At 39.2% G+C, this 27038-nt stretch overlaps 1 protein-coding gene across 1 annotated transcript in view; it reads right to left on the bottom strand.

Moving 5' to 3' along the window:
- tbx15 (T-box transcription factor 15) overlaps window positions 1-27038 on the bottom strand; it is an 80847-nt gene that overhangs the window by 37416 nt on the left and 16393 nt on the right. The window contains exons 2-4 of the mRNA XM_073045396.1: window positions 13627-13852; window positions 10039-10140; window positions 1216-1387 (exon numbers count right to left, since the gene is read on the bottom strand). Coding sequence (XP_072901497.1) covers window positions 1216-1387; window positions 10039-10140; window positions 13627-13852 — 500 coding nt within the window. The remainder of the gene's footprint in view (window positions 1-1215; window positions 1388-10038; window positions 10141-13626; window positions 13853-27038) is intronic.

The following is a 27038-nucleotide window of genomic DNA, read 5'->3' on the forward strand; positions in this document are numbered from 1 at the left end:
TATACCTCAGCTCATTCAAATTGAATATATTCAATTATTTCTCATACGACAACCTCGCCACCCCAAGAATTATCCTAGTGGGCCTCCTCTGAAGAGCTTCCAATGCAATCATCCCTTTACTAAATAATAAGACTGAATCTGAAGCATTTGTGCTCCATACCCTTTCCAATAAAGACCAACTTTCAATTTGCCTTCCTAATTATTAGCTGTGAGGGCATACTAACACTCTCCAAGAACCCAGCTTCCAAGGTACTGCAACACTAACAGCCTTCTTCTCATTTAAACAATATTCTGATAGTCTTTCCTTGCTACCAAAATGTATAATCTCACATTTGCTGACATTTATGTGATGTCTTTTCTCCCACTCCGTTAACCTACTTACATTGCAACTGTTTCTGTCCTCCTCTTTCCCTTTAGGGTCAGGAAATTTCCTTCACAGTCAGTCCCTTCATCTGAGTGACTACTGTGGATTGCAAGTGCCCACACGCCTCCTCCCTCACCCTATTCGTGCCTCCAAACAGGTGAGGCAACACTTCACCTGCGAATCATCTCCGGTGCTCCCGATGTGGCCATTGCTGAGACCCGTCTTAAATAGGGGAACCACTTCGTTGAGCACCTCTGCTCCATCTGTCGCAAGAGGAACTTTCTGGTGGCCAAACATTTTAATACTGATTCCGATTCCCATTCCCATTCTGGTATGTCAGTCCATGGCCTCCTTTGGTGCCAAGATAAGGCCACCCTCAGGATGGAGGAGCATATATTCCATCTGGATAGCCTCTAACCTGATGGCATGAATACCGATTTCTCGTTCTAGTAAAAAGAAGCTCCCCTACTGATCCCACTGCCGTCCCACTCAGCTGAGTGTGCCAACGTGATCCCAATTGATCATTAACATGAAACATTCTCCATCTATGCCTGACGTGCTGAGTATTTCCAGCAATTCATTGTATTTCAGATTTCCAGCATACGCAGTATTTACGTTTACCCCAACTCTGTTTTTTGCTAGTCCTCTGTTCTTGTCCTGTAAAGTGCTCTGGGATGTGCTGCTGTCCTGCAGGTGCTATATTCATGTCTAATTAACTAATGCTGTGAGCCATTACCTTGAGTATCCTGACTTGACTGTTGATTAACATTTGCCCAGTGTTGCAACGTAAACATCATTGTGAAATAAACACAGTGTATAAATTTTTAAAGTATAAATTGCTATCTACATACATGTCCTTGATCATCCAGTTCATTGTTTGTAAGTTTGAGCTTATCAAAGCTGATGACTTGTCGCATCCACGTGTCCCCAGATGCTAGAGAGTCTGGATGGATGTAGACTCGAGGAGGGACTGGTGAATCTGCATTCCCTGCAACCATCCATTTTGAACTGTGATAGACGTACCTGCAGATGGAGAGGAAACAAGAGATCAGAAAACCTCAGCAGAGCCTAAAATAATGCACTCCCATTCCATTTCACTTCCCCTGCTTGGTAATCGAGGCTTCAAACTGTCTCTCAGATGAGCAGTGATGGCTTGATCATGAGAACATGTAAAATGCTTAGTTAGGAATGTGGACAAACCGTTTATGTTGATTATTGAAAACAATGGTTAAACTTATTTATGCATGTTCTATGAGGTCTCAGAGGACGGTCGTACTGAGATTTTACTACTAAGACCATGTCATCAGAGTTCTCTGTGACCATTACAGATGTACAGTAGGTTTATTGTAATATTGCCCTCTCATTGACACTTACCAACCCCTTCTACCTCAGATTCCCCAACCGTCAAACACTTGCCTTCAGACAGATTGAATGACTAAGAAATGGTGTGGGAGGTAACATTTTGGCACAGGTAGAACAGGTAACAAGGGGCAGGCATAAATGATCTTTTGCTGTTTAGTAGTGATGTACCACAGGGACAAGTGCAAGAACTTCAACATGTGAAAGGCTTGAATGGAGGCACTGCAGGTTAAACTTGCCGATAACACAAAAGGCAGGTTGGAAATAAGTTGTGAGGAGGACATAAGGAGGTTACAAAGAGCTGTGGATTACTGAGCGGCAACTGTGTTGTGGAATTGTGCTTTCTGGTCAGTAAATTTTAAAACAGTGCATTACTAAATGGTGAGAGGGTGCAGTATGATCCAGGTTTCCTAATGCACGAAAGATTAGTGAGCTGGTACAACAAGTTATAAGGAAAGCTCACAGTACTGTATCATGCTCCTTGTGTGAGGAAGTATGATTAGAGAAAGTTTGTTTGATAGATGGCTGGAGTATGTTGGCCTCCTTATGAGGAAAGACTGGACGGTATTATATCACCTGGAGTTTAGGAGAAAGAAAGTGGATTTGATTGAAACTTGGAAGATCCATAAGAGTCTTTACAGAAGGGATATGGATAGGATATTATCTCTTGTGAAGGAAGCTACTACCAGCCGTCTCTTTAAATATAACTGGTTGCCATTTTAATCAGAGATGAGGCAACAACTTTTCTCTTAGTGTCACGTCTTTGGAATTCTCCTCTCATGAGGCTGATGGAAGCAGAGACTTTGAATACCTTTAAGTGGAGTTAAATCATTGATGAGAAAGGGAGTGTAAAGTTACCACAGTTAATATAGAAGTGTGGAGTTGAGGTTACGGTCAGGAGACTCAAGAGTCAGCAGATGCTGAGATCTGGGGCAACAGATAATCTGAGGCTCAGCATCTGAGGGGTGAAAGGATAGCGATCTGATGCAGAAACATCAACAATACCTCTAACAGAGACTGCTTGGCCCATTGAGTTCTTCCAACAGATTGTTTGTTGCTAAAGTTATGATTAGATCAGCCACATTGTTAAATTATAAAGCAGATTCAACAGGCTGGCATTCTCCTAATTCATATGTTTGTATGAAATCAAAATCAATTTAATGTATTTCAAAGGAATTATCCCATGTCCACTTTTAAGAGAATTTTATTTATTTTACATTCATAGAAAAGTTAATGGTAAAGCACAGAAATTCAGAGAGATATAAATAATGAGATTAGAGTCCCTGTTATTCGAGATGCTGCTGTAAACAAAGAAAGAATTATGGGACATTTATTGACACCAAAGGCCAGCCAGCTGATAAATTTGGGACACGAGAAATACAATTTTTGAGGCATTGAGAATGCCAATGGCAACAGAATGTCAAGGCAGGTGGCTTCATTTGATAAGAAACTGAATCCAATATGAATGTTCAGACCCAGCAAACCTATGCAGAATGTATGCAGGGAATACTTATTCCTTATTGCAGCACTTCCTCACACAACATCATAGTCGCATACTGCACATAATCAATGCTAGCAGACACATCAAGTTTAACTTGTAATGGCCCGACGCTGGTAAGCAGGTAGTGTTGCTTAAAGCAATCATGCAGTTTCTGAAATCATTTGAAATGTGCTCTGACTGATCAAAGCAGTACTCAGCTGCAGAAGGAGACACAGGCTAGACCATGAAGTGATTAGGCTGAAGCTACTCACCTTTAAAAATGGTGAAGGCCCATTTCACCCTTGGGTGCTCTGAGAGGATTAGCTAGGATGAGTTTGGAGGCATAATACCTTGCAAATATCCAGCATTGATTAATTTTCTTGCACTAATTCAATTTCATATCCCCATTGTTCTCTAGAACCAGAATTCCAACTAGAAAATTTTAGTTTAGCTTGGATTATACATCTCTCACTAGTCAGTATTTTACATCTCATTCTCCATTTCTTAATCCAGATGGTATAATGGATAATGAACAAAATTAACACAGTATTTAAAGTAGCAGTATCTCTCACAGAGTATATTTTGATTACAGTGTAATGATATTGTACAGGGTATTGGTGAGGCCGCACCTGGAATACTACAGCTCTGATCTCCTTACTTGAGGAAAATCGTACTGGAATTGGATGAGGTGCAGAAGAGGTTCATGAAGTTGATTCTGGAAGTGGGGAGGTTAACCTATGAGGAAAAATTGAGTCACCTGGGACTATACTGACTGGAATTCAAAAGAATGAGAGGGGATCTTATAGAAACATATAAAATTATAAAAGGGATTGTGAAGAGAGAAACAGGAAAGTTGTTTCCACTGGTAAATGAGTCTAGAACTAGAAGACGTAGCATCAGGATTCAGAGGAATCAATTTAGAATGTAGATGAGGAGAAACTGCTCTTCACAGAGAGTAGTGAATCGTGGAATTCTCTGTCCAGGGAAGCAGTAGCAGCTACTTAATTAAATAAATTTAAGTCACTGTTAGATTTTTATATAGCAGGGGAATTAAGGGTTATGGGAAAAGGCAGGGAGGTGGAGCTATGTCCACGGCCAGATCAGCCATGATCTTATTGAATGGCCAGATGACCTAAACCTGCTTCTAATTCTTATGCTCTTAAGTTTAAGCAGATAGAACTTTAACTCTGGAGTTTTGAAGATTGAACAGCAATCTTGTTGATAGGTAAAAATTCTTTTAAAGGCTTTAAAGGATTGATGTAGAGTTGATGTTTCTCCAGGCTGAGGTGACTGGAACCAAGGGTTACAATCTCAAAACACAGAGTAGGGCATTCATGATAGAGATGAAAAGAAATTTCTTCAGCCAGAGGGTCATAATGTTTAGGAATTATGTTCATCATGTTAATGAAGGCTGTGAAGATTCAGTCACTGACTCAAAGACAAAGACCCTTAGATATTATGGAAATTTGGGTTAGTTCAAGAAAGTGGTACTGAGGTAAAATATTAGCCATGAACTCATTGACTGATGGAGCAGACACAAGCATCTATTCTTGTGTACAACTATATTGATGTGCTCATTTATGATGTCCAAAATTATTTAACAAAAGTAGAACCAAACAAAGAAGGAGATATTGGAAAATGATGCTGGTGAGGTAGTAATGGGGAACAAAGAAATGGCAGATGAACTTAATGGTACTTTGCATCAGTCTTCACTGTGGAGGACACTAGCAGTGGGCCAGAGGTCTGTGAGTGGCAGGGAGCAGGAGTGAGTGCTATTGGTATTACAAATGAAAAAGTGCTAGGCAAACTAAAGGTCTTTAGGAGGATAAGTCACCTGGACCAGATGGACTACATCCCAGAGTCATGAGAGACGTTGCTGAAGAGATAACAGATGCATCGGTCATGGACTTTTAAGAATCACTTGACTCTGGCATGGTCCTGGAGGACTGGAAGATTGCAAATGTCTCTCCACTCTTTAAGAAGGGAGTAAGGCAAAAGAAATGATAGGACAGTTAGCTTAACCTTAGAACTTGGAAAAGTGCTGGAGTCCTTTATTAAGGATGAGGTTTCAAGGTACTTGGAGACTAATGATAAAATAAGTCAAAGCGAGCATGGTTTCTAATAAAGGGATATCTTGCCTGGCAAATCTGTTAGAGTTCTTTGAGGAAGTAACAAGCAGGGTGGACAAAGGAGAGCCAGTGGATGTCATTTACTTGGATTTTCAGAAGGCATATGAAAAAGTGCCACACATGAGGCTGCTTAGCAAGGTAAAATCCTACAGAGTTACAGGAAAGATACTGGCATGGATAATGGAATGGTTGACAGGCAGGAGGCAGTGAGGTGGAATAAAGGGGGACTTTTCTGGTTGGCTGTTGGTGTCAGTATTGGGACTATTACTTTTCACGTTGTTTGTCAATGATTTGGATAATGGAATTGATGGTTTTGTGGCAAAGTTTGTGGATGATATGAAGATAGCTCGAGGGGTAGGTAGTGCTGAGGAAGCAATGTGATTACAACAGGACTTAGACAAATTGGAAAAATAGGCAAAACAGTGGCAGATGAAATACAGTGTTGGGAAATGTATGATAATGCACTTTGGTAAAAGGAACAATAGTGTGGACTATTATCTAAATGGGGAGAAGGTTCAAACATCAGAGGTGCAGAGGGACTTAGGAGCCCTCGTGCAAGACTCCCAGAAGGTTAATTTACAGGTTGGGTCTGTGGTAAAGAAGGCAAATGCAATGTTGGAATTTATTTCAAGGGGAATAGGATATAAAAACAAGGATAATGCTAAGGCTTTATAAGACACCAATCAGGCTGCAGTTGGCGTATTATCAACAGTTTAGGGCCCTATATCTCAGAAAGGAAGTGTTGTCATTGGAGAGAGTCCAGAGGAGGTTCACAAGGATGATTCTGGGAATGAAGGGGTTAACATATGAGAAGCGTTTGGCAGCTTTGGGCCTGAACTCACTGGAATTTAGAAGATTGCGAGGGGATTTCATTGAAAACTACCTAACCTGATCCCAACATACTGATGTAGTCATAAAGAAGGCAAGACAGCAGCTATACTTTATAGAGAGTTTGAAGAGATTTGGCATGTCAACAAATACACTCAAGAACTTCTATAGCTGTACTATGGAGAGCATTCTGACAGGCTGCATCACTGTCTGGTATGGAGGGGCTACTGCACTGGACTAAAAGAAGCTGCAGAAGGTTGAAAATCTAGTCAGCTCCATCTTGGGCACTACCCAGGACATCTTCAGGGAGCGGTGTCTCAGAAAGGCAGCGTCCATTATTAAGTACGTCCAGCACCCAGGGCATGCCCTTTTCTCACTGTTACCATCAGGTAGGAGGTACAGAAGCCTGAAGGCACACACTCAGCAATTCAGGAACAGCTTCTTCCCCTCTGCTATCCAATTCCTAAATGGACATCGAAGCTTTGGACACTACCTCACTTGTTTTAATATACAGTATTTCTTTTTTTGCACATTTTTATTTAAATCTATTCAATATATGTAATTGATTTACTTGTTTATTTATTATGGGTTTTTTCTCTCTCTCTCTCTGCTAGATTATGTATTGCATTGAACTGCTGCTGCTAAGTTAACAAATTTCATGTCACATGCCGGTGATAATAAACTTGATTCCGATTCTGATTCTCATGTTGAAAGACTAGATAGTGGGGATGTGGACAGGATGTTTCCTATGGTGGGGGTATCCCAAACTAGATGGCATAGCCTCAAAATTGAAGGGTGACCTTTTAGAACAGAGGTATGGGGGAATTTTTTTAGCCAGAGAGTAGTGAATCTGTGGAAAGCTCTGCCACTGACTGCAGTGGAGGCTAAGTTAAGGCAGAAGCTAATAGTTTCCTGATCAGTCGAGGCATCAACGGATATGATGAGAAAGCAGGTATATAGGGTTGAGTGCATTCCAGGATCAACCACGATGGGATGGCAGAGCAGACTGAATGGGCTGAATGGCCTAATTCTGCTCTATTTCTTCTGGTCTTGTGGTCTTGTATTAGGAGAGGGGAATAACAGCTTGTTCAAAGAGATGATTTCAAGGAGGATGTTAAAAAGGGGTAGAGAATGATGAAGATGTTTGTAAAGAAAATGGGCTTCCAAACTGAAGGGGTGTTACAATGGTGTTTGACGGGACTGACACAACAAAAGCAGTGAGATTGGAAAGTGCCAAGTTCTCATTTGTAAATTGTCTGGATGGTTTCAGAGGTTGAGGGATGAAAGGCTGGGGAAGACAGAACTTTCAGCTTTAGTGATTATTACTTGAAATCCCCATGTTGTAGTTGTCAGAAACCTGGTGATGCCTTGAATCTTTGCATACCTGTGCTGAGGGAGTATCAAATTAATGCATGAACCATGGACGTCAACAGTTGAGCTGTCTCTCCAAATATCTCCCATAAATTTTTTTTACGAGAACATTGTATATGGTGCAACCTCTCAAAGTGACAGATTTGTTGAAAACCTTCATATTTAGATAAAATAAAAAATCAAATGTCAGAAACACTTAGAAGGTCAGATTATACCAGCATGACCTGCAGAGTATCCCCATCCTTTATTGTTTCAGATTTGTTTCGAACTTCAAGACCCAGTGGAAGGTTATTAGCCTGATTCTTAGCAGCATGGAGGAACAGAGGTATCTAAAGAACGTGTCTTATGGGGATAGGTTGAACAAGCTGGGGCATTTCTCTGTAGAACCGTGGAGGATGAGAGGCAACTTGTTAGAGGAGTATAAGATCATGAGAGGCATAGATCGAGCTGACAGCCACCACCTTTTTCCCAGTGTAGCAAGGGCCAATAGCAATGGACATCCATTGAAGTTGAATGGAGGGAAGTTTAGGAAGATGTCAGAGGTAGTTTTTTCCACACAGAGAATGGTAAAGATAAAAGATTAGTTTCATTTGTCACATGTACAGATACATTGAAACAGAGTGAAATGCATCATTTGTGTCTACAACCAGCACAGTCTGAGGATGTGCTGGGGTAGCTCATGAGTGACACCCTGCTTCCGGTGCCAACTTAGCATGCCCACGACTTAGTAACCCAAACGCATGCATCTGTGGAATGTTGGAGGAACCCCACGTGATCACGGGGAGAATGTACAAACTCCTTATAGACAGCAGCAGAATTGAACCAAGGCTGCTGGTGCTGTAATAGTGTTAGATTAACCACCACACTACTGGGTCGCCCATATGGGCACTTCCAGGAGTGGTGGTAGAGGTAGATACAATAAGAGACTCTTAGATAGGTGCATGTATGAAAGAAAAATGGAGTGTTTGGGGCTAGGTATGAGGGAAGGCTAGATAGTTCTTGGGAGTAGGTTTGTATTGGTCATCTCAACATCATGGGCATAGTAATGTGTTGTACTGTTCTATCTTCTATGTTTGTCACTTCTGCAAGTTTTGTCTTAATTGCTGCTCAGAAAAATCCAGAGAGTAGTGATGAGTTACATAAGGATAGGCCATTGCATATTTATGGCAGTTGGAAGTATTTGTCCTAAATACTTTTTTCTCATGACCTTGCTGTCTTCCAAAATTACTTCTTGCAGAGTTGCTCGTTAGAATTGGTACTACAATTGTCAATACTTAGCAGACCTTTGCTCGACCACATAAAGCTTTTAACAAAAAGATCCAAAATACATAAGAAGTCTGTAAATGGTATTTCCAATATTACAACATGCACGTGAGTGTCTGCCAAACATTTACGACTAAGAGTGCCACAACACCAAGTGAAACAACGGAAGTCTTGTACTCAGACGGAGGTCAAAATAAGTCAAACAGAAGAGCTCCTTTTATAGGATTGCTCGGCCAGTTTCCCCACTGTTGTAAAATTCAGCGTGGGAGGTAATGTAACCTGGTATTGCTGGTAGTGCAAACTGAATTCTGTCCCAAAACTTACCAAGATGCAAAATTGACTATGCATCAGCTTTGTTGCTGTGAAATGTGCATGGCATTAACAAGCTTCTGTGCTTTAAGCAGACATTTGTAAACTAACATAGAACCATATAGCATAATGGAGCACAGAACAGGCCCTTTGGCCCATCTAGTGTGTACCAAATTCTTATTCTGCCTAGTCCCATCGACCTGCACCTGGACCATAGCCCTCCATGCCCCTCCCATCCATGTACTTACCCAAACTTCTCTTGAATGTTGCACTCGAACCCACATCCAACACCTCTGCAGGCAGATTGTTCCACCCTTGCATTCTGAATGAATGAAGAAGCTTCCCCTTCATGTTCCCTTAAATATTTCTCCTTTCACCCTTAACCTATGACCTCTAGTCTCACCCAACCTCAGTGGAAAAAGCCTGTTTGCATTTTTTAATATATACAAAATGTAGCTGAGAATCCGCAAGTTAATTGTCGACAGAATGCTGATGCTGCTGCCCAGCCCTTGAACATTTTAGTTCAAACTACAAAAGGAGAAGCTTCACTCTTGTTTTCTTCTGCCAAATGCAAAATAGAGATGTGGAATGACATAGTAAATTACAGCATTGTGTTTTAGGGAATATCAAGTATCTCACTGGGAAACAAATTAAAATAAGTGAAACAAAACATGATATTGTGTTAGTAAACCAGTTTAAATATCATTTCAGTTCTTTCAAGTTTGATAAAATACTTGATTTTGACTATTACAGCATATTACTCAGTGACTTTTCAGACACTGGGCATGATTGCTTGATAATCAATCCTTGAAGAGCAACAATGAAAACCCATCCTATGAGCCAAATTTCCTGTGCAGAATTTCTTCAAAAATAAAGCTCTCATTGCTAAAAATTAGAACATCCATACCGTCAGCCGAAAAGCTCTGGAAACCTACCGATATCGTTTGTTGTCAACAGGGATGATGTCCATTGCTATATAATATTGCTGATGTGGATCAAGCCCTGTGATCTTCACTCTCATTGCGGGGAACATTCGCCTATGAATAAAATTATAATCAATTAGTTCAAAGGTTATACATTTCCTCTTTTCCCTTGAAATCTCTCGAATACTATTACCATTCCCTGACTGGGATTACAAACAGGTTGCTAATTGTCAGAGCAGGGCTGAGTGTTCCTCCTCTATGTGTTTCTTTTTCCTCAGGCATGTGAACCGTGCTGTAAGGAAAAGACAGCCAACTGCTCACCACCAACCTTTTAAAGTATAAGTTCTACACATGTTAAGTATAAATTCCGTCATTTATACACGTACACACCACCCATTCTAACCGACCCTGCATCAGGGTTTCCCTGCAGAAGGAGGGAAACACCTAGATTCATTCATAATCTCCTCAAACCAGTTATAGAATTTGGTTATTAAGTAAAGCCTAACTTACAAAATTCAACATAAATCGTAATTAAGTGCCTTTAATACAAGATGCTTTTTTGTTCTTGCATTATTCAAAACCCAAGGCATGATTTACTTCTGAAGTCACAAGACTCCAGAAAGAGGCTTGAACCATGGTTTGCTAATTCAGTTTAAGCTGGGTCCTGGTGACATTTGCCCTGCAGAGTAATTCTAGTGCTTTTCACTTTATTTTAGATTTCCAGGATCTGCAGGATTTTTCCTTCAATCATCATGAGCTCCTACATTCTGAATGATTGGGCAAGTGTAAATGGGTCTACTATCTGGCATGAATCTCTGCCTATCATTTAGTCTTTATAAATGACAACATTCAGTGTATACCCAGTGACAGAAGTGTTTTGTAACAAGCAAATCCTGGGAAAGAATTGGAACATGTATAGGTTTCAATAGGAAAAATGAAGAGAAATGGTTCACATTTGTTTTGAAGTATATAAGCGGGGGAAGCTGCAGCTAAATTCCTTGAGTTTAGTGATAGCTGATAATTTGCTTCTGTATGCCTGAGCTAAATACAAAGAGAAACTTGTTTCTATGTAATTGAAGGTTGATCAATCCAAGGAGGGTTAATTCTGTTTGAACCTGATTTGCAAGCTGTCTATTCTTGTCCAGCTTCAAATTTGCTTTCAAAGGGATTTTGAGTTCCAGTCATTTTACATATGGTCTATCCAGCACAGAATAAGTGGTGACATGGATGCATAATGCGAGAGAGTTGTGTGCTCAGAATTCATTGCACTGAAATTCAATGCCAGTTTGCATTTTCACCTTTGGCCCCAGACAAAAAAAATCAACAAGGGAATAAGTAAAAGTGAAATTATATGGCAGAAACAGTTTAGGGAGAGGAATTAAAGGCCTATTTTTATTAACACTGACTGCCCCAGGGATTTCCTTTCCTTTTAAACTTTTCAGTGTTATACACTTATATTTAGTTCAGAATGAAATCAGAGCAGGGCAAGATTCTGAAAATTATTCCTTGAAATGGTGAGCAACATCTGTGTGATTATTTCGCAATCCTTTCCCAGTTAAAGTTTCACTGACTTGTTTGAAACCATTTTCAGACTAATGCCTTGTTTGCTTGCAAGGTGAAAGTTCCTTGGAGGTTGGTTTTGGATGGGAAGTGAGTGATGCCTGGCAGTACATGCTGAAGCATCAACACGGTAACACAGAACGGTAAATTTGTCTGGTGTCAGTTATTTCTTATTTATACTTCATTTCAGCTGAGCACTCTGGGCAGGGCAGTAAAGTTAGCAGCCAAGCCAGTTCAAAGTTCCCTAATAATTGTTCCACCTGCTTAGAAGCTCCACAAACAGAGGTCTGGCAGCAGATCCATCCATCAAACCATTCTGTCCTGGAAGTGACTCATCACATTGGTGGGCAATGAATTCCACAGAAGAGGATAAAATAAATGAACATTGAAAGAGAGCTCAATTTATAAGAAAAACAAATCGCAAAATTAAAAGGACATCAATATAACTTAATATTGGAACTGGGATGTAATGTTAAAACTGATGACAGATTTATATGCGAGTTCGTGTGCCACAGAGTAAACTTCCTGACGCAGTAGATTTAAACTTTGGTAGGTAAAGAACAGTTGAGTATAACTTGGGAACGAGTTATAACCCAAAATGTATAAAGCGTGCAATTGTGCATTGGTATTTCGTAAATCTATAAAGTTTTTTGGTCAGTTTTAAAAGGAATGGAACAGGGGCCTTTGTAAGGTATGAGTGTTGGGAGGCAGCCTTGGGACAGGGAATAGATAAGAGAGACATAAGAGTTGCTGTTTCTCCAGAGCTCACTATGGTCCTGGACATGAGCACTCATTGAGATGAATTATGGTGAGAGTGGGCCCATCCTGGAGCCCAGGGGTTCCAATAGTGCTGGCTCTGGCCAAAATGACTGACCAGAATTTCAGGGGACAACTATGTCTATAGATACCTGGGCATCCGTTGACCCCATTTAAATGGCACATCATCCTGAAGACTACAAAGACCTTGCTATCAGTGCAGGCAGGCACCACCCAAGAGTAACTGGCAGGTTGCAGGTGGAAGTCTTAAAAAGAATGACCTCAAATGTTTCAGCCAAAAATTAATCCATAAAGTTCAGGTCAACATTCCTATTAATAAATCTCATCTAAAAATGTAAATATTGGGGGAAAAGGTTAAGTATATTATTTTAACTTTTTAATGCATAGCAACCATGATTTAAATAGTTTCCTTTTCAATGTCTGTATAACTAGCCAGATGTTGGCAGCTTCAAGACTAATGAATCCAAGTTTTGTTAATTCTTGGCGAAGTTGCTAAACTCGCAGGAAGTCTTCCATGCAGCAAAGGTGGGAGGAACCAAGAGTGTTTCTTGACATATATAATTTACAGTAGTTTTAAGATTGTCTTTATTGAAACAAATGGTGACCATTTACATATTTTATTTAAACTGGTTCATATTCATTTTCTTTTAATTGTTTATTTGTCATGACACCATGTATTACTTGCTGAGGTGTTGCCCAACAAGTACTGGGGACTTTTCTACCATCCTGTCCAGTGCTTGCAGGTGACTGGAGCCTAATTTTGCTCTTGTTCCCTGTCTCCAGAATGTGCTCTGACAACTGGGACTATTGACTAGTTATCAAAAGCAATTGTTTGGCAAATTATCTCAACAACATACATGTTTATAGAACAGCTTCATGGACATTTCATTCTGCTTTACAGAAAACTGGAGAGAGCAAGCAGCATATAAAAAAGACTTTGTAAGAAAAGAGAGAATTGGTGTTTAGGGTGTGAATTTCAGAGCTGAAGGATATGGTGACTAAAGATTCTGCTAACGATAACGGAGCTAAGGAATGAATATCTAAAGAAGCGTCAGGCAAATGTTCCATGTTCAAACATAATGCTGTTGCAGATTGATGAAGATGTTCAGACAGAGACCACAGACCAACTCAAAAACAAATTTCAAAATCATAGTTCTTTAGGTTGGAGACTTGACGTTATACAGAAAGCTGTGAGTGAGCTTTCACACATTCCTATATAAAATAGCACAAATTTAAATTATCTTTAAAATTCGCGACTGGTACCTTCCAGCTTTGGTGATAATCATTTCAGTGCCGATGTCATGAAATCGCTTCCAAAGGTCGGCACATTGAAGTTCCATCTGAATCTCATCCATGGAGGAGGTTGGGAGAGATGAGGAGGTGTCGGCAGTGAGTTCTGTGGGAGAGCTATAGGAACAGGCTGTATGTTGAGCTGGGCTCTCCCCCTCTGCTGCCGGGCTCTGCTCCTGATCTGAGCTCAGCTGAGACTCTGAAAGACACAGAGGAAATCACATTATAAGCTATGTAGGATAAAAGCCATAAGAACCTGAGAAATAGAGAATAATTACAGAACTTTGAAAATTGGAGTACTTCCACCAGCACTAGAAAAAAAACATAGATTAGCACTTCATGTAGAACCCTTCAGTATCTCACATAAAAGCAGCTAGGAATTGTCTGTGAAGGGCTCTGGACTTTTCTTGCAGAAAAAGGCGGAAGACCAAGTCAATAATGCTTAATTTTCTTAACTATTATGTTAATTATTATCTCTTTCTGATGGCCAAGTTCTTTTATCATTATGCCAACGGAAAACCCCTCAAACTTCCTATCCCAAACTTTGGGGCTTGCTTATCACTGTGAAAGGTATTTTTAAAGAATCTATACTTTGCTTACTACCCTTGCCCATTTCTTAACTTTTGTATGTCCAATTAAATTAATGGTGTAACTGATGTTCATTATCACATAACATTCCTTAAAGTCACGAAGCCTTTTTTCTACTAGAGATTATTTAACAGCTGCCACTTTATTATATAACTTCACAACAAACAAAACTCATGGTTACGGTAACATTTTGAATACTGCTACATGTTATAGATAGTTTTGAAATTTAAGCCAGTAGTATCTTATTACAATTATATTTTCTGCATTTGCTTTTCTCCCCCACAGCTGAGCAAAAGCGTGAATTTGTGTTTCCAAATGTAATCTGTATTTATCTTATCAATATGAAGATATCAAGAGAGATTTTCCTTTTAAACTACTAATATTGCCAAATTATGTACCAAGTTGTAGAAAAAAGAGCTTCAAAGAAGCTTTGTGGCAGTGGCCTTAGGATTATTTAACTGTACTCCTAGGTACCAATAGAAATGGCTTTAATATTAAGCTCATTTATTTGGATCCAGGATGTGCACTGTTTAATTTTTCTGAACAATAGTCAAGTACAAACATCTCTACCAATTTGCTCTTATTATTGTTGTGAAATTTCTTTTCTTCCAGAATCTAACAGCATATTTCATTTGGCTGGGTTTTTTTCTGAATAGAAAATTTGACAGGAACTTAATTGCTAGAGCAAGTTAAGTAGAAATATATGAAGTTTTGTTTAAGTGATTAAGCATAGGATTGAATGAGCAATACAATTATGGTTGTCAACAATACTAAGTTACCACCATTTAGGAAAATCTCACATTCAATGTTTCTTCATCATTTAATGGAGGAATACTTCAGGAACCAGGATGATAGCATAATCAATTCTGAGATGTTCAGTAATTACTAAGACGGTTAATTATTAATTTTAAACAAAAATTACAGATCTTGAAAATCTGAAATTTAAAAACAATCAAATTCTGGATTCAAACATTAGAGGTCATACCTTTAAGGTAAATGTGTGTGTGTATGGGGAGAGGTGTTTAAAAGGAGATTTGAGACATGCTTTTCTTTAATACAGACTGTCAAGGAACAAGCTACTGGGGGAGGTGGTGGGGCCAGATACGATAGCAAATTTTAAGAGACATTTAGACAGGCATATGATGCAGGAAATGCATGGACATAGACCAATATGCAGCAAATGGAGTCAGTTTAATCGGCATAAAGGTTAGCTTAGACATCATGGGCCAAAGTACCTGATCCTGTCCGGTACTGTTCTATGTTCCATGCATTCCACTTTGGAGAACACCTCTGTTTAGACTATGAGGGTGACTCTGAGCCTCCACTTAACTTTCATTATAATTCTCCACCTCATTTTCACACTGACTTCTCTGTCACTAATGCCTTACATTGCTCAACTAAAGCCTGATGTGGCCTCAGATAACAGCATCTCATCTTGAGTCTGGATACATTACAGCTCTTAGAACTTGACAATCGTTTCAGCAAACCAGCTTTTCCAGTTATAACCGAACTAACAAGTTAACTCTGTTTTTGTTTCTCGACCAGATGCTTCCTGACTCCAGCATTTTCTTGTGCTTCAGATTTCATAGTGCTGAGTATATTACAGTTGGATAATTTTATTTTGTCTCTCGCCTCCGTTCTCATTCATCTGCACATTTTCTCCAGACAAATTACCTATGATGCTCTCGCCCAGCTGGCATCACTGCCTCTTTTGTAATCCCTTCTCATCTGGTCTCTGGCCTACACAGGCAATTCTTCTATATCTCCAAAGTCTCTGCAATTTAAAATACTGTATGTTTGTTTTTTAACATCTAATTCTGATGCCTAGTCAATGACCTGAAATGCTAACTTTATTTCTCTTTGCAATGTGCTGTATCAGCTGCTGAATGTTCCCAGTATTTTCTGGGATTATTGTTTACGCTCTTTAGAGAGAGAGAAAGAGCTAATGTCTGTCTACTTCTTGGTGCCCTGTTTCCTTATGCAAATATATCATGCTTTGAAATGAAGTATTTGAACAGTAACTATTTTTGCACAAAAAAATACAGAAAAATTTGTCTGAATCCTAAAATGTGATGTATTCTTATTTCTGTTTATTCTGATTGAAAGCAAAGGCCTCTTTAAAAAAAATATCTGCTCTAAATCCCTATGAATCACTGTACGAGCCAATCACATCAGGATTGTTGAAGAGCAGAATTGATCAGAGTCAGCTAGTTAAGTGGCATCTATAATTTTGTTTTAGTTAACAAGAGATCAATATTTACAAAATTTATTTAGCTTTTTGGTTATTTGTGAATTGAAATATCTTCAGATGCAGACAGAGTAAAAATTATAATTCTGATATAACTGAAATACAGCTAAAAATATTTATGCTTCTGCTAAAAACTATGTGTAGTCTGAATTCTTATAAATTGTACGTTGACAGCCAGATAGTTGCACCGCCACTTTACAAATAACTCAGTTTGAATAAACAGCACAAGGAGAATGTACTTAACGAAAACATCAGTTTCACTATTGGGATAAAAACATTTCTGAAGTATGTTGATGCTGTGTTGCGGTTTGTCTTTCCTATTGCTGTAATCAGTGAATTTTATTATGCGAATCCAGGGCACCATAGATAACAGGCAGGGCAATGCAGCATGTTACAACATAAGATCAGAGTTCAATTCCCGTTGCTGTCTGTAAGGAGTTTATACATTCTGCCCATGACTTGTGGGTTTCCTCCAGGTGCTCTGCGTTCTTTCCACATTCCAAAAATGTATGAGCTAGGGTTAGTGAGCTGTGGGCATGTTATGTTGGTGCTGAAATTATGGTGACTTGTGGGTTACCCAGCACAATCCTATCTGATTAGGTGTGATGCAAGCAACGCCTTTCGTGGTATACATGTGACAACTAAAGCTAATCTCTTCTTTAAAACACTTCTCAATTATTTTTATATCCCTTTGAAATAGCAGATTTTATCTCATTATCCCATCATCTGAAAAGTTGCACTTCCAATAATATAGCAGTCATTAGTTATTTTTCACCCTAATTTATATTGCCCAAGTATTTGAGACCACAGTCACCCCAAAGGGAGAGAGAACTGGCTTCAGTAAGTTCTATTATATCATGGGAATGATATGGAATTATTCAATCTAGTGTTTTATGTGAATGAAATAGTAACCCTGATATACTGAGTAGACAATATTTTGTAAGAAATGAAGATCAAATACCTATGCTTTAAATACTAAGTAATAATTTCTTGCAACATATTTTTGATCCATGGTCATTAGGAATGAACACTGCTTTTTATATACATTGAGCAAAAGTAATTTTGCTTTCTATAAAACATTAAGGTGGCAGCAGTGTTTTGTGTGCAGATGTGCACAACATCTGTAGAATGGATATTGAACAGAATGGGTATGTCAGAACAGAAAGGGTATATTATAGAATAGTGTGGCTATACCATGGAACAGGAGGGATTTGTTATGGAACAGAGAGAACAGCAGCATGAATTCACTTTGAACTGATGTGACATTCACATGAAATCAAAGTACTGTATACCAATAAGATTGTCAGGAATTGAGACGCATTGTTAAAATATTTGAACACAAATTAAACTGATTACAATACGTAAATCTATAATTTGAATATTGGATGAATTTGGATCTTGAGAAGAAAAAGTATAAAAGATTTAATTCATGGCAAAAATAATCTAGATTATCCTATGAGATTTTCTTAATCTGCTTACAATGCCTGGTTTTCCTATATCTGCTGCCATAACAAGTGGCACTGCTAAGCAAAGTTCTGGCAACAGATCGAGGGAAAAGCCGCAGGGAAATGCCATGTTTGTATCACCAAAGAAACATTAATAAATTGATGAGAGGATTGAGAAGGAATAATTCAAAGAGTTATGGCTCCAAGTTATGACAAGAACATTACAAAGTTGATTTGTTTTCAATGCAAAACAAGATGAAATAGAACATGATCCAACATTTCAAAATGCTTAGAGGAATGGATAATACAGATGTCAGTAATCAATTTAGCAGATTATAACTGAAGAAATAGAGGACTTGAGCAAAGTATTCACATATTTTCAAGCAAAATAGAAGATTCCAAAAAAAAAATTCCACTACTGGGTAATGAATTTGTAGAACAGCAGTTTGACAAGGTGAATGGGAAATGATTTATTGGAGTAGCATAGAATTGAACTAACCAAGGTTTAGGAATCCATAAACAGACCCTCTGCTGCATTCAAATTATAGATAAAGTTGCATTTAATTATCCAGAGTTTTATTAAAGTACAGAGGTTAGGAGATGGAAAGAATTTTACGGACTACTTGTTGCCAAGAGAATGAAAAAAGTAATAAACAGGGTTAATGTCACAATTCCAAACAAAATGTTATGCATTATAGGTCATCAGACAACCTAGCCTGAGACAAAAATGACAGAACTTGCTTGTAAAGCAATGGAAAATTAGTACCACAGAACATGGGTTCAACGTTTGTGGAAGTTAATTTGACTTGTGTGCAGTTTACTGTTCCAACCACAATTAATAGCCTAACCAGCAGCTCATCAAACTTGGACATATTTACCAGTCAGATTAGTACTGCATGTTGGACAGTGTAACAATACAGAGATTGTAAAGATCTCATAGGAAATGGTAGTGAGGGAGATGATAGTGAGGGAGTGAGGGAAATGGTAGTGAGGGAGATGATAGTGAGGGAGTGAGGGAAATGGTAGTGAGGAGATGATAGTAAGGGAGTGAGGGAAATGGTAGTGAGGGAGATGATAGTGAGGGAGTGAGGGAAATGGTAGTGAGGGAGAGCTGCTGCTTGCATACCATTAGAAATAGAAAGTGCAGGCAATGACATTAGTAAAGAGCTGAGACAGATGAAAAAGAGGAGCTACATAGCAACCAAAGTTAAAGAAAATTACCTTAATTTGACTTAGCAAAGCAAATTTTAGAAATGGAAGTTAAGCTGTTGTGATGTATTGATAAAAAAATGTAACTTTAAGGTATGTAGATCACACTATATTATGTAGTCTTCTATCCTCTTTCCTGTGAGTTCATAACACTTAACATGCAATCAGATTTTGCAGTATTATTATGTTTTTATGTTAATATGTTACTATGCAATTATAAATGCAGCATCCTGCAATTATGCATTTACTTTTTGTATAGTGAAAAATTCCTGGGTAATTCACAGATACATTATCAATCTTTATAATAGGCCATACCAGAGATTATAGGTCCGAGTGGTTGGCTTTAATAAAGGAAAGTGAGGAACAGGGGTTTTTAAAACTTAGAATTAATGGAATGGAAATAGGGCAATTAAGTTCTAGGATAATCAAGAGAATTCAAGAACAGTTATTTTTGATAGTGAGGATGGAGGTGGGAGCCATTTCTAGAGTTTGAAGTGATTGCAAAGATAAGGTGTGTTGACGCCTTGAAAGAGATTTGAAAACATGGGGGAATTTTAAAATTGGGGAGCAGTAAGTGTTGGGAAGAGGGTGAATGAGAACTTATCCTAGGATAACACCTTTTATACCACTCAAAGTACAAGTGGCAGGCTCAGGCAAGGCCTGGGTCATGGGGATGTTGGTGAGATGGAAATAACCAGTCTTTAGTTTGACATAATGTATGGTCTGTAGCTCCTCCTTTAAGTCAAGAAGTATATGAATACTTTATTCACTTTGGGCAGTTGCCAGATTAAAATGGCGTAGGTTGCAAGGGAGAAATGTTTGTATCTGAGTCAGAAAACAATGAGTTTAACCTCCCCGAGACTCCGTTGGAAGGGAATTCTGTTCATCCCACTCTGGGTGTCAAACATTGTGACAAAGTAGGAACATCAAAGGCTTCGAGGGAAGTGGCAGTGACGGAGCACTGAGTGTTGCCTGCGTGCAGATGGAAACTGTCACTGAGATTATGGTTGTGTCAGCCAGGGCCAGTGGGCAAATGAGAAGGAAAACTTTATCAATCAGCCATGTAGCAACCATTTAATGGGTGCATTATATTCCTAGACTAAATAATATATAAAGTATCAAACATCTGGCACACTGGAATGTAGTAAATGAACTATAAAATCCTTTTGAGATTTACATTGCACCTGAGGCTCTTTCATTGCTAATGATATTTTCAGAGGCATTCAACTGAATTACAATCCAGTGATTCACTTACATTTACGTATTGCTCGACACACATTACATCCCTCTACTTAAGCTGTCACTGCATCTAACATCCACTTGAAATGTACAAATTTGAAAGATATTGGTCTTGATTTTTGTGTTCAATGGCAAAATGACAGCTAAACACAAACCAAGAACACAACAAGTGTCTGGTTATTAGTGAATTTTTATATTTATTAGTGAAAATAGTGAACACAGGCACAAGTCTAGGAAAATTTGAAGTTTTCTACGCAGGAATTATGGCTTCAGGCCTATCATGAAAGTGAGTGTAACAGTTACAGTCTACTTTTAAGCAGGAAAGGTGCAGAAATATTACTGCCAATTCACAGGTTTCCCTTGATTTTGGAGAAGAAGGCTGTAGAACTACTGAGCCTGTAGGGAAGCAGTGATATCACAAACAGAGAATTCCAGGTTTATACAGCCAGTCTCTGGTTTGCAACACCTGACTTGGAGACACCCCTGCATATGAACGAGCTCCCAGAATACGTATTATTAAATTTAAAAGTCTGATGTACATGCACAAGTCCATTTCTGTGAGCATGTTAGTTACTTATCTCTCTTAACTTTGTAGTAATGGTTCTTTTCTATCTGCCTTTCTGGGATTTTGTGTAATTTCCTACTTACGGACAAGACGAGGGGTGATTGATAAGGTTGTGACCTAAGGTAGAAGGAGTCAATTTTAGAAAACCTAGCACAAATATTTTTCAACATAGTCTCCTCCTACATGTACACACTTAGTCCAGCGGTCGTGGAGCATACAGATCCGTTCTTTGTAGAACTGGTCCACAGCAGGGGTGATTGATAAGTTTGTGGCCTAAGGTAGAAGGAGGTGAGTTATACAACTCTCATTACATGCACGTGCAGTTCAATTCTTTAAGTGATTATGCAGAAAGTTTGAAGTTTATAACTTTTGTGGTATTTCTGTTTCATATAATTGAAAATTCCAGGCAAGCACTATCTGAGAAAATGGACAACATTGGCCTTTGTGCACTCATCTGCTACCTCAGTCTCAAGGGCTTATCACCCAAGGAGGTCCGCAAGAAGGACATGGTGGCAACACCAGGGGAGGGTTCTACCTTAGGCCACGAACTTATCAATCACCCCTGCTGTGGACCACTTTCTGGATGTCCACAAAGAAGGGATCCGTATGCTCCAAGACCGCTGGACTAAGTGTATAAATGTAGGAGGGGACTATGTTGAAAAATAAATGTGCTAGGTTTTCTAAAATTGATTCCTTCTACCTTAGGCCACAAACTTATCAATCACCCTTCATCTAAGAAAATCTCTGGTAGGTTGTCCAACCATTTTGGAGAAGTTGCCAAAGTCCTTCTGCAGATATTGGCTGTCATGCTTGCTTCTGTCTCTCCAGGTAAACCTCGATGATGTTGAGACCAGGGCTCTCTGGAGGCCATACCATCTGTTGCAGAATCCCTTGTTCTTTTTTGCCACAAAGGATGGTTCTTTATGACCTTGGCCATGTGTTGGAGTCGTTGTCCTGCTGCAGAGTGAAGTTGGGACCAATCAAAGACTTCTCTGATGGTATTGCATGATGATTAGTATCTGCTTGTATTTCTCAGCATTGAGGATTCCATTCATTCATCCAGATCACCAACTCCATTTGCAGAAACGCAGCCCCAAACTCACACAGAGCCTCTGATGTGCTTCACTGTTGGCTGCAGGCACTCATCTGTTAAGTGCTCTCTGGCCCTTCTACAAACTGCCCCCTGTCTAAGACAAAAATTTCAAAATTTATCTCATCAGTCTAAAGCATTTTCTGTCATTGTTCATCGCCCCAGTCCTTGGACTTTTGTGCATAGTTAAGCCTCTTGGCATTGTTTCCACTTTGGGGAAATGGCTTTTTGGCAGCAACTCTCCCATGAAGGCTACTCTGACAAGTCTTCTCTGAAATGTAGAGGAGTGTACTTGGGTTCCAGTGGTTTCTATGAACTCAGAGCTGATAGCAATACTAGACTTCTTCCAATTTAGAGGAGACATCAGTTTGTTGTATCTTTTGTCTGCTGCATGCAGTGTCTGTGTCTGACACTGTGTTTCTGGTCCTCAACCTTGCCTGTTGGGAGAGACCTTGCTGATGCAGGATGACCACCTTGTGTCTTGTTGCTATGCTCACTCTTCCCATGGTGTAAGAATAGATGATTTGAAGGTTAAACTTTCACATCTTCCACACCCTCACCTTCTAGTTTGGTTGTCCTTTGCCCTGGTTCATTCCTTCTACACCCGTTTCTGTTTCAGTTAAGCAGTTAATTCATTCAACTCATTATATCATTGATCATTAGCAGCTGTTTGTTTTCTGTATTTAATCATGCACAGGGCTATATACCTACAAAGTAATCAAGTTTTTATTTGAAAAGTGGTCTATTACTTAATATGTTACTTCAACAAAACACAAAAAGTTATTTGTAACATTTAAATTTTTTTGAAAATGAGTGTTTGGAAATCTAAAATTTGCTCCTTTCTACTGACACAGTAGCGTAGTAGTTAGCACAAGCCTTTACAGTACAGGTAGGTTCAGTTCCCGCCGCTAGCTGTAAGAGTTTGTACGTTCTTCCCGTGACTGTGTGAGTTTCCTCCGGGTGCTCCAGTTTGCTCCCACAGTCCAAAGATGTACTGGTTGGTGGGTTAATTGGTCATTATAAATTGTCCTGGCATTAGGCTAGGATTAACTCAAAGTGTTGCTGGGCGTTGCGGTTTGTAAAGCTGGAAGAGACTAGTCCACGCTGTATATTAATAAAAAATAAAAAATAAATAAAACAAAAAATAAACATCTAAAAGAAAATTTATATAAAAATCCAGGGTGCCCAGTCTTTTGCATAGTAATTTATAGTTTTTTATGTATTGCACTGTACTGCTGCTGCAGAATGACAAATTACATGACATATACCAGTGATACTAAGCATGATTCTAATTCTGATTCTGAAAGAAGGTGTAGTGTATTGGTATGTGAAGAGTTTTTTGGGACATCACAGAATGGAGGAGTCTGGATTAATTCCAAAGACTTTTTGCAACATAGAGTTGAAATGTTTATCATTCTGCAAGGTATAAAATAAGAGACTGTACTTTTCCCATATGGAAAAGGCAGGGAAAATTAAGCTGGAAGACATTTCCAAGCCTGACACTATTATGTGCCTCTAGGCATATTGTAGTTTTGGTGGAAACTTGCTTTCTTGGTTGTGAATTGCTCATAGGGTAGGAATGTTCAATTGAATATGAGGAAAATAATCAAAGAAAGCTGCTCCCTTAAAAAAAAAAGTATTAAAAATAACTGCGCCGACATTTAATGTTGTCAGATTTGTCGGTGATTCCTGGATGTTCGGCAATCGAATAAAATACAACAAATATGAAAAGTCTGAAACTATACAAAACCACCAGTTTCATAAACCAAGTAAAATTTAAGTTAGTTGTTAGAATATGTAAAGTTGAATGGAGCAACTGGTTTGAGTCACAGATTCCTACGACATATGGCATCCTTGCCCAAATGTCTCTGACACTGAAAAATACTTTCACAATTTCATCAGTTTTCTTTCCAGCTGCCAGGTGGGACACAGCCTTAGGGCCAAAAAAAAAAGCTGCTGGAAGTCCTGTTCACATTACATTTATTTAAAAATCATCCTTGGGTTGAACAACAATGTGACCTCAGGATGTCATGGAAGCAATTTCCAATGTGAACAATACTCTGCCCTAGGACATGGAGCAAAAGTCGACTAAATTAACCAAGTCCAAGTTAGTTTGTTGCTCTGGCCTCAATTTTATATTTGTGTTTATAACATTCTCTCTTAGAATCCATGGTGTACTGCACAGAAGGGAACTATGATGAAAACAAAGTAGTTCTAAACATCTGAATCAAATTTTATATGTTCAAATTTGTTTGAGCAGAAAACCTTTGAAGCCAAACTATGTCATTCTATCATGGGGGTTTCCCTCCTTTTTTTATACTTTCCTCTTGTTCCTCCCTAAATATATCATGTTAATTTTGGAATAGTTCCACTGTTCCTATCTTCCATGGACATATTTAACAAGTGAATCTCATAACTGAATCAAGCTTTAATGTTGCAGTTAAGCCCATGTTTTTGAAATCCACACATATGTGCACATTTATGGATAATGATTAGTAGCAGAAAATTTTACTGATTTTCCTCTTGCCATCCCAGAATCTCCGTTTGATATTAATCCCCGAGCAATTTGTTTTTCTAAAGCAAACATCCCAGTTTCGTTCTTTTGCTGACATGTATGGCAATTTTTAATTGTACACATGGAACATATAGATGGAATCATTATTTCATCATTTATTTCACAAAATCAATTTAGTTGCAACTGAGAACCAAGTAAATTATAAGGCTAGGAGAAAATATTTAGATTTTACTTCAGAGAATGCACAGAATATTATCAATATGGCTCTCATGTTCATCCCTACATGTCAATCAAAACCAGGATTTTATTTCAGAGTCAGGTTTATTATCACTGACATACTATATGTCAAGAACATTGCTGTTTTGTCATAGTAGTACCATGCTATAAGCTGCAGTAAATAAACAAATTAACAAACCGTGCAAAAGAGGAATAGTGAGGTAGTGTTCATGGACTGTTCAGAAATCTGATAGTGGAGGGGAAGAAGCTCTTCCTAAAATGTTGAATGGAGGTCCTCAGGCTCCTGTACCTCCTCCCCAATGGAGTAATGAGAAGAGTGTATCTCCCAAATGGTGAGGACCCCTAGTGGTGGACACTAGTATGCTAGTAGGGACAGTATCTACATGGATGGGAGGGAGGATGGGGCTCGTTCTCCTGTTACTGTGTTGTTCTGTTGTTCTGCAGTGCATTGCGGGCATGCTGTGTTGGTGCTGGAATATCCGGCAACAGTTGGGGACTGCCGCCAAGCACACGTTCGGTTGTGTTGGTTGTTAACACAAATGACACGTTACACTGTATGGTTTGATGTGCATGTGATAAAGAAGCTTCAGTTTGGTATATACATCATGGTATTGTATCAGTCAAACTGAGAAGACCAGTAAATTTAGTTATCTGAGAGACATTAGTAAATCATCTTAAATAACAAGCCAACTTGATATTAAGTAGTTACCTATGGCTGTTGTTGTTGAGTGACTCGCTGAGCTGGCAAGCCACTCAAGCATGAGTGTCATGTTATCAGACTTGAAAAGCTAAATGTGCACTGAATTAAAATCTATTTAATTCATACAGGCACAATCATACTAATAAAATTGGTTAACGGATGAAGAGAAATTCAATGTCCATGCAAGATTTAAGAAAGAAAAATCATAAAGAAAGTTTAGGAAATGCCTTCTCCAGGTTTAGAGTTATGGAACAGGCTGAGACACAGTCTGAAAGTGAATTGATGAAGAAACTGCTGCCCTCATGAGCTGAATCCACCTGGCCTCCTACTTGCGTTTTATTGCGGGATCGATTATTTAAATATGTTTTCAGACATTGCATGTGTTCTCGGTGAGAACGGGCAGTAACAACTGTCCTTGAGCAAGACACCTAACCACACATTGCTCTGCGATGACACCGGCGCCAAGCTGCATGGGTCCTAGTGCCCTCCCTTCGGACAACATCAGTGGCGTGGAGAGGGGAAGGCCTGCAGCTTGGGCAACTGCCGGTCTCCCATACAACCCTGCCCAGGCCTGCGCCCTGGAAACCTTCCAAGGCGCCAATCCATGATCTCACGAGACTAACGGATGCCTATATAGTTACGTTTGTACTACACACACAAAAAATGGCACAGTGGTATTGCAAGTAGCGTGGACAGTTACATTTCTAGACACCTGGGTGTCACCTTGCCTGTGTGGAGTTTGGATGCTCTCCCCTTCCCCTCAGAAGACTTCCCTCGCATCCTGAGGAAGTATTAGTCCTTGAGTTAATTGGCTACCACAATTGCTCCAAGTATCAGTGGGGGGCAATAGAACAATGCCGTGTCAAAGGTCATGTGTTAAGGAATAATCACGGGAAAATAATTGGGGAATGCAATGATCTGACGTGCTAAATGACTTTGTTATATGTCGCAAGGAAAGGTATAAATAAATATACGAAAACGATCACTTCTCTTGTGAAAGATGGATTACACCAATGCTGACACATAGGTTACATAATGTGAAAGAAACACACACAAATGCTTTCTATTTACTGACATCCTAGTAACTAAGAGAAAACTATTAGAAATAGTCACAAGAGTTGGTTCTCCAGTCTGCTCCCCCTTCATCATGGGTTGACTTCATTTTTCGGTGCCATTTTCTTATGCTTTCCTTAATTCCTTCAATATCCAGAAGTTGTTTGACCTCTGTTTTGAATAACCGAAGATTTACTACCCTCTATGTGAAGAATTGCCTACTTGTGCTTGTGGTCCCTGTTCTAGACTCCCAAGGCAAGGAAAGCATCCTGCCTGAACCCATGCATTCTATAAATTCATTTTCACCTTATTCAACTTGTTCAATCCAAGTGCAGTGCCGGTCGGTGCTGTAATGACATTCTCACCGGACTTCGAACCAAAGCCGGCTGGCGCGCTTTCCATCCTTGCCGGGTGAGCGCCAAGCTAGCGAACCGGCCTCGTAAAATACAGGCAAATGCTAAAGAAACGGCACTTGCCGCCCGATGCGCCACAAGGC

The sequence above is a fragment of the Hemitrygon akajei genome, chromosome 5 (assembly GCF_048418815.1).
Source record: "Hemitrygon akajei chromosome 5, sHemAka1.3, whole genome shotgun sequence".
Taxonomy (NCBI): domain Eukaryota; kingdom Metazoa; phylum Chordata; class Chondrichthyes; order Myliobatiformes; family Dasyatidae; genus Hemitrygon; species Hemitrygon akajei.